This window comes from Mirounga leonina, unplaced genomic scaffold (assembly GCF_011800145.1).
Source record: "Mirounga leonina isolate KUSES-001 unplaced genomic scaffold, KU_Mleo_1.0 Mir_376, whole genome shotgun sequence".
Lineage (NCBI taxonomy): Eukaryota > Metazoa > Chordata > Mammalia > Carnivora > Phocidae > Mirounga > Mirounga leonina.
The window spans coordinates 472,471-480,652 of NW_023270718.1; the positions used below are offsets into that span (position 1 = coordinate 472,471).

The 8,182-nt window shown below is 62.7% G+C and overlaps 1 protein-coding gene across 6 annotated transcripts in view; it reads right to left on the reverse strand.

Moving 5' to 3' along the window:
- The window catches only part of ARHGEF1 (Rho guanine nucleotide exchange factor 1), a 19,928-nt gene that overhangs the window by 6,951 nt on the left and 4,795 nt on the right, over window positions 1-8,182 (reverse strand). For 4 of the 6 annotated variants that reach the window (XM_034986610.1, XM_034986613.1, XM_034986611.1 and 1 more), the window contains exons 2-14: window positions 6,737-6,779; window positions 6,565-6,648; window positions 5,996-6,109; window positions 4,002-4,100; window positions 3,790-3,832; window positions 3,373-3,619; window positions 2,922-2,951; window positions 2,579-2,678; window positions 2,332-2,428; window positions 2,222-2,257; window positions 1,940-2,077; window positions 980-1,085; window positions 457-468 (exon numbers count right to left, since the gene is read on the reverse strand). In XM_034986610.1, the coding sequence (XP_034842501.1) occupies window positions 457-468; window positions 980-1,085; window positions 1,940-2,077; window positions 2,222-2,257; window positions 2,332-2,428; window positions 2,579-2,678; window positions 2,922-2,951; window positions 3,373-3,619; window positions 3,790-3,832; window positions 4,002-4,100; window positions 5,996-6,109; window positions 6,565-6,648; window positions 6,737-6,766 (1,136 nt within the window). In that variant the 5' untranslated portion in view covers window positions 6,767-6,779. The remainder of the gene's footprint in view (window positions 1-456; window positions 469-979; window positions 1,086-1,939; window positions 2,078-2,221; window positions 2,258-2,331; window positions 2,429-2,578; window positions 2,679-2,921; window positions 2,952-3,372; window positions 3,620-3,789; window positions 3,833-4,001; window positions 4,101-5,995; window positions 6,110-6,564; window positions 6,649-6,736; window positions 6,780-8,182) is intronic. The other 2 variants (XM_034986616.1, XM_034986614.1) reach the window with 1 other exon arrangement.

Consider the following 8,182-nt stretch of genomic DNA (forward strand, 5'->3'; position numbering starts at 1 on the left):
GGGACAGAGGTGGGGAGATACCAGGTCAGGGACAGACAGGGAGAGACGAGGACAGGGATAGATGGGGACCCAGGTAGGGGAGACCAGGACAGATATCAAACATGCAACAGAAGAGAGGAGAGAGTCAGAAGGAGCAGTGGGACTTGGGACTTTGGGGTGCTGGGGCAGTGGGGGTGGTCAGGAGGGACAGGGAAACTTGGTGGGGGTGGGGAGGGAGACCCAGGATGGAGCACAGGACTGACCCCTCCCTTCCCTGAGGCAATGGGATTGGGGGGGCAGAGCAGGGAGTGAGGAAGGGAAGGAGATTTCAATACTTAGCTCTTCTGCTGGGAGGGTGATGTCCCCACCCACCCCTTGCAGGGTGAAGGGGAGGGGGTGGCCCATGGGGAGAGGGGAGGGGCTGGGAGAAATGGGGGAGGGGCTAGCCCTCCCCCCACCCAGGGCCCAGGCACCCACCTCTTCCACCTTCTGGGGAGAGAGGGGCACAGGGTCAGAGGAGGACCCAAATGGAACCCAACTCACCTCCCCCACCTACCAAAGGGCCCCCAAAGCAGCGGCACAAGGACGGGCAGGGGGCAGAGCCTGCCCCCCAACTGTGAGGAGGACAGGGCCCCCAGGCTTGGAGCACAGAGGGTGGGGGGTGGAGGACAGGGCACTGGGAGGCAGGAGCAAGGCGCAGGGCAGTGGCTCAGAAGAGGGGGGGAGGGGATGAAAATCTGAAGGGGTGAGGGAGGGGACAGGGGGAGCCCAGAGGCGAAGAGCGCGGGAGGGAGGAGGAAGAGGGAAGAGGAGATGAGAAAAGAAAAAGTGGAGGATGGACAGAGGAGGCCGAGGATGGGCAAAGGGAGGAGCAGGGCAGAGTGGAGACGGCTCGGGGACAGCAGGAGCAAATGGCAGCGCGGCCCCGCACGCGCCTCCCCAGCCTGGTAAGCCCCTTCCTGCACTCAGCACCCCGCCCCCCACACCCGGCCCCGGGCACCTCTCTGTGTCAGCGCCCTCCTCAGTGCTCTCCGGGGGCGCCAGGGGCTCCAGGCTGGCCGGGCCCTGCGGGGGCGCGTCCCCCAGCTCTGGTGAGGCATCAACACCTGTGGGTGGCGGGGGAGAGCCAGGCTGGCTGCCGGGCCTTTGCGGCAAGACCCACCCTCTGGGGGCCTCTATTTCCTCCCGTGGAATGGGGGGTGGGGGCTAAAGCCACCCAGTGCGCGGCCAACACCAGCGGCTGCCCTGCACTTCGGTGGGGGACATGGCCACAGCAGCTGGGGCCGGTGGGGGGAGAAACCACTGAACCAGGGCACACTGGGGCTCTGCGTGACGCCTCCACGTCCATTCCTTCTCCCGAGCCTAAGCCGGGACTTGCAGGAAGAGGTAGACCCCTTTTGGGAAGACTGAGGCTCAGACAGGGCTTCCAGGATATAACCCAACTAAGCTGCTGAGCTGGGACGTGAACCCAGGCCCGGCCAAGCAGTTGCCTCAGATTCATGGAGGTGACTGACAATGTACTCAGAGAAGGTTCTGGGAAATGATGCCGTGGGGGCGGATGGGAAATGTAGTCCAAGGAGGAGGGCTAAGCATCACCAGGACGGAGGCCGGAGCCTGAGAGGAAAGCCGTGGAACGGGTGAACTGAGGGAAGGGGGGTGGTTTCTTTTCTTTTTTTTAAATATTTTATTTACTTATTTGACAGAGAGTACAAGCAAGGGGGAGCGACAGGGAGAGGGAAAAGCAGGCTCCTGATGAGCAGCGAGCCCAACGTGGGGCTCGATCCCAGGACCCTGGGATCATGACCTGAGCCAAAGGCAGAGGCTTAACCGACTGAGACACCCAGGTGCCCCGGGGGGTGGGGTGGGGGTGGTTTCTTAATAATACTGGTGACCAGGGAGAGGCAAGCAGAGAACTGAGCGGTGGTCTCTTGGGCTGGGGTGGGGAGCTCAAGAAACTCACCTGGTTCCTTGTCGGGACTGTCTCCAGACAGAGGGTGCAGAGAAACTCCAGGGACATCCTGCCCAGGAGCCCCAACATTCCGGTCCCGGGAGGGCACCCCCAGGCCTCCCCTCCTTTCCGTAAGGCCTGGCTTCTCAGCTGGGGAGACATCCAGGGAGCAGGGGGAAATGAGAGCCCAGCTCCTCTAATCCACAGCAGTCTGTGCTCCAGCCCCATCCTCCCCACGGCCCAGGAGCATCCCCCACCCCCTCCCCCAAGCCCCAGCCAGCTTCAGGACATTACCATCAGCCTCGACTTTGAGGTGTCGGAAATCGGGGGCTGAAACGAGAGATGGGACCATGAGGCGGGGGTGGTGTGGGGAAGCCAGGGCGGGCAGAGGCCGGGCACCTCACCCTGAGGCTCTCCCCGGTTCCAGCGGGCGGCGTCCAGGAAGATGCTCAGGCCTTTCTTGGTCTTGGTTGGCTCATCTGACCGCCGATTCCCCATCATCTGAGCGAAGTAAGGAGAGTGGAGAAGGGGCTATGCATCTCTGAGACCCCAACAAAGCAGAATCAGACCTCAGGAGCCCCGAATCACGGGGCTCCCCAGGGGCCTCTAGGGGAGGGAAGGGCCAGGTCTGGGCGCTCAGGGGAAAAGCACCTTTTTTCGGAAGAAATTCCTCCCCGACTTCTTGTCTCCGCTCTTGGTCCGCACCCCAAGGTGACGCATGTACAGGCTGATGGCGTTGACCACAGCGGCACTGTGGGGAGGGGACGGTGAGGGCCCCAATATGTGCGCAGATGCACACACACCCATGGCCATGGGGACACTGCTGTCCCCAAGTCTTCCCCTCTGCATTCGCTTCCCACCCCAACCCCACAACTGCTTCCAGCTGAGTGTCTGAGGAAGGGGGATAGGGCCAGGCCCCTGATCCCTGGTCTTCCTCCCTGGGGCCCAGGGGACTAAATGCCTCTCCTGCCATCCCCTCTGCTTCCGTCATCACCTCTTTTCCTCATCGGTAGAGATGGTGGGTCTGCAAAAAGAAGAAAGGAGTTTTTGACACACTTGCTAAGCCTCGGTCCCTGTCTACCCAGCACAGAGGTCCGGGGTGCTGTCCCCTTAGAAGTGGGCACAGGAGAGAGAGGAGAGGCGGAGAGGGCCAAGGCTACAGGGATGGAAGATGGCAGCAGGGAGGAATGTCACTTGTGAGCTCAGAGCCGCAAGGACAGGACCCAATCGTCAGGCCCAAACACAAGACCATGGAAAGCCCTGGAAACTGGGAGGGTGCCCCAAAGTTGGGAAGAGACAACACAAAACCAGATGAATCACAAACGGCAGGGCTGGGGAACCCAGAAGTCAGGGGAAGAGCCCAAAGGGTAAGGAATGAACCCTGAAGCTGCAGGGACCCCCGCCCCATACTGCCCCCAGGCTGGGGAGGGGGAGGCCCCACTCACTGCATCTCCTCTAGGTGGGTCAGCAGCCGCTCGGCCAGGTGCCGCTCCCGGGCCTCGAAGCTGGCACGGTCCCGCCCAACCCAGGCCTCCAGCTGGGTCAGGTCATGCTCCCAGGGCGTCATGCCCATGAGCCGCTTGGAGCGGAAGTCCTCCAGCAGCCGGCTGACGGCTGCCTGCTGGCTCTGCACCACCTCCTGCACAAACTGCCGCTGGACGTCCTCAGGGAGGAGGTCGGGCCGCGTGCGGTCTGCGGGGACACGGGCAGGGGGCTGGGGGCCACTTCCACCCACGCTCGGACTCCCGATGGCCATGCTGGGGGAAGGACGGGAGCAGGGGAGTGTGGCCTCCCATCCTGGGGCTCCCCAGCCCCGGCCAGACACCTCTCCCTCACCCACAGTCCCTCTCCCCTCTCCTTACCAAGTTCAAAGGCGACAGTGGGAGGGACCGGCACCCGCAAGACCTGCTCAGGACAGAGAATGGAGGGGGAGGACCAGGTGGTTATGGGGTCACCACGCACCAGGAATGATGGGCTGAGGGGAGGGAGCCGTGGAGGGAGGGCCCAGCTGGCACCGAGCCCCCCCCAGGACCAAGGAGTGAGGGAACCGGGACCCCTCGAAGGTGTCTCTCACCGCGGTCTTGTCCAGGAAGCTATGGTAGAAGTCGAGGAAGGCCTTCTTGGCCTCCTTGGGGCCCAGAGAAGCCAGCATGTCCGCGTGCAGGCAGCAGAGCTGGGGACACAGAGCGCCGCCTGTCCTCTCCCCCGCCAACCAAACCCCACTCTGCCTTGCAAAGCCTCCACTAAGTGCTCCCTGGTCTCCACCACCCCCACCCCCAGGCCCTGGCCTCTCTCGGGCTCCCTGGGGGCCCCCGTGAGTATTTGCTATGGTTCGGTTTCCTGCGATCTTCTGCTACGCTGCGAAAGCGGGGCCCGGACCAGGTGCCGTTCTAAACCCTTGACCCACGTTAACCTGGTCAGTCACGGGCACTGTCATTATCCCGTTTGACAGATGAGAAAACTGAGCTCAAGAAGCTTGCCCCAGGTCACACAGCTAGTTAGTGGCGAAGCTGGGATTTAGAATCCAGGCAGCCTGTTCCCCTACAGCCCACAGCCTAGAACTACCACAAGCAACCTGAGCATGTGTGTGTGAGAGAGACCGAGGTCCTGACTCATCTGTGCCCCAGAGAGGCCCCGTGCGCAGTGGGGGCTGGGTAAATAACCAGGTGGTCCAGCGGGGCTCACTCGTGCATTCACCACTCATTCCCTGAGCTCGCCTGTGCGTCAGCCCCTTGTGGGGGGATGCTGGCAATGCGCTGCCAACTGAGCCTGTCTTGGCTCCTGGGGCCTCTCGTCGGGTAAGGGACCTAGTCTGCGTGCTAAGGACTCACCCCTCGGTAGGGGCAGGACTCTATTTCTCAACCAATCTCTGCACACCCCCAAACTCCACGACAAAACTTCATGAGAGGCCAACAGGGAGCGGCCCAGGGGACCACAACTATCTCGTGGCTGCTTCCCTAGCTGATGAGGTGAGGGGGCAGCAGGAGGCCAGATTCCAAACGCCAGGGGCCATCCGGGTCACCTCAGCCAAGCCCCTGGCCCTGGCTAGGCCCGTTTCCACATCTGTAAAAGGACACGGCAGTCAGCACCCTCCCTGGGCCGAGTTCCAAGAGCTCGAGTTCCAGAAACCTCAGGCTCAAGGGGACCTCTTTGCCCAGACGGCCACAGCCTCCATTCACTGGGGACGGGCAGCTACTTTTCTGGAGAGAAGGCACCTTCCCGATTTCCTGCCAATTTCTGAAGCTTCGGGGTCAGTCGATGCGCCCCAGCTTCTTGCAGCCCCCAGGCATCCCGCCCTGGCATCTCTACCGCTGTCTGGTTTCCAGAGGGCCCCGCTACGCATTTCCAGTCCAGTCCAGTGCTCTGGGCTACACCCTAACTGCAGCCTGTGCTGGGCCGCACTGGGTCTTCTTGGGAGGACAGCCTTGTCCACAGAGCGCCCCCCTCCAACCCACTTAGTGGCCTCTTTCTTCCTAAGTCACACACTGGGCTCTCTACACCCTGCAGGCGCCTCCAGGCAGCATGGGTTGGCATCTGCGGGGGCCTGGGTATTTTCTGCCTGTATCTGTGGATCATGAATTATGCTCGCTCTGCCTTATTGCGCTGCTTGCGGGTGTTTCTTGTTTCTGGGCCAGCTAGACCTGGGAAGGCTAGTGGTTTCCTCCCATGCTCTAGCCCTGAAAGATGGACTGGTGGCACCTGCCGAGGCCACAGAGGAGGATTCTACTTCCAGGGTCATGGATGGGTGACACAGCCACAGGCAGGGAAGGAGGCTGGGCGGCATGGTCTCTGCTGGCTTCTGGATTCTCTCTTGTTCTCTGCATGACCCTGCTGTGAGCACTCTCCCCCCCTGCACTGGCTCCTCACGGAGATTTCCACGGGGCACCTGCAATCTTGCCTGGGTCACATGATTAGCTAGTGCTCTGGCTCTCGCTTTCTAGATCTTGTGCTGTGGGTTCTGGATCTGTTTTCCAACCCTCCCAGCTTGTCTTCACTGGTCTATCTCACTGAGCACTGTGGCCTGTCCCGGCCCCACCCCTCCCTCTGCCCACACAGCCCTGCCCTCACCAGGGGTCCGGGTTCAAACTGCAGGGCCACGTGCTGCAAGAGCGCCATGAGGTGGGCAGGCCGCCGCTTCACCTGCTCCAGGCTCTGGAACTGGCTGTTTTGTTCCTCTGTGTTCTGAGAGCGGGGAGGGGGAGTGAGACAGTGGGGAGCAGGGGAAGGGCTTTGGGCTTGACCCTTCCCCTCCCTGGCAGCAGAGTCTGCGCCGTAATGGCGGTGGCCGGGGCTGGGGTCAGGGATAGTGGCTGAGATTTAACGTTATAATGGCGGGTGATGAGGACAGGCATGAGAGGGAGTAGGGATCTGTGCTGTAATTAAGGGGGGCGGTGATAAAACCCAGGGTTAGAGTAAAAAGGGTGGGAGTCTGCGCTATAATGGGGCATCAAGAATGGGGTAGGAGGAGATGAGGATGGTGGTACCCAGATTACAGAAAGAGGAATGGGCAGTGAGAGGAGGCAGGGGGCAGCACCCCACGATGGACCTAAGGAGGGAGGGGACACTGAGGATGGGACTTGAGGGCTGGGGCCCAGGGAGACTGGGACAGAAGCTTCTCCCCGCCATCTCCCCCTCACCGTCTCCAGCTCGTTCTCAAAATCCTCGTCCTCAGCCCCGATGATGCTGACTGGCACCAGGCCAGGCCGCGGTGGTCCTGGGGCCTGTGGAAGAGGAGGGATGGCTTCAGCTCAGGGTGCAATCCCACCTTGCAGCCCCCCAGTCTCCTCCCCCCAGGCACTCTCCACTCACCAGCCCGCGGGTGATGTCCTCTGCCTCCATGGGCTCCACAGGGCTGGGGAGGAGGAGGGGCCACGGTTAGTGGGGGCAGGAGGTGGTGGCACAGGGCCGTTACTCACAGATTCCTGGCCCAGGTGTGAAGGTGCGTAAACAGCCTCCCCCCCCCAATCCCAGCCTCCTCCGCAGCTCAATGGGGCCTCTGTGTGGCGACAAAGAGCCCTTCAGAGGCCAGCCAGGGCGGGGAGCCCAAGGACAGGGAGCCTTGGGAGGGGTGGGAGAAGCGATGGAGGCCCAGGAGCCTGTGTCCATAAGAAAACTGTGGCCATGAAAGCCTGTAATTTGGGGTCTCTAATGGAGGATGGGCTGGGGACTCCTGGGTCTGAGGGAGGAGGGGGCTGGGAGTCTGGACTCCCGGGTCTGAGGGAGGAAGGGGCTGGGAGTGTAGACTCCTGGGTCTGAGGGAGGAGGGGGCTGCAGGTTGGGTCTTGGGTCTGAGGAAGAAGAGGCCGGGGGCCTAGACTCCTGGGTCTGAGGGAGGAGGGGCCGGGGGTCTGGACTCCTGGGTCTGAGGGAGGAGGGGCTGGGGTCTGGACTCCTGGGTCTGAGGGAGGAAGGGCTGGGGGTCTGGATTCCTGGGTCTGAGGCAGGAGGGGCTGGGGGTCTGGACCCCTTGGTCTGAGGCAGGAGGGGCTGGGAGTCTGGACTCCTGGGTCTGAAGGAGGGAGCTGCAGGCTGGATCTTGGGTCTGAGGAAGAAAAGGCCGGGGGCCTAGACTCCTGGGTCTGAGGGAGGAAGGGCTGGGGGTCTGGACTCCTGGGTCTGAGGCAGGAGGGGCTGGAGGCCTGGACTCCTGGGTCTGAGGGAGGAGGGGGCTGCAGGCTGGGTCTTGGGTCTGAGGAAGAAGAGGCCGGGGGCCTAGACTCCTGGGTCTGAGGGAGGAGGGGGCTGGGAGTCTGGACTCCTGGGTCTGAGGGCAGAGGGACTGGGAGTCTGGACTCTTGGGTCTGAGGCAGGAGGGGCTGGGGGCCTGGGTTCTTGGGTCTGAGGCAGGAGGGGCTGGGGGCCTGGACCCTTGGATCTGAGGGCAGAGGGACTGGGACTCTGGACCCCTGATCTGAGGGAGGAGGGGCTGCGGGTCTGGACTCCTGGGTCTGACGGAGGAGGGGCTGGGAGTCTGGACCCCTGGTCTGAGGGAGGAGGGGCTGGGGGTCTGGACTCCTGGGTCTAAGGGTCCTAGGAGGGAGTGGGAGTCTGGACTCTTGGGTCTGAGGCAGGAGGGGCCGGGGGCCTGGACTCTTGGGTCTGAGTCAGGATGGGGCTGGGGGCCTGGACTCCTGGGTCTGAGGCGGGAGGGGCTGGGGGCCTGGACTCTTGGGTCTGAGGGAGGAGGAACTGGGAGTCTGGACTCCTGGTCTGAGGGAGGAGGGGCTGGGGATCTGGACTCCTGGGTCTGAGGGT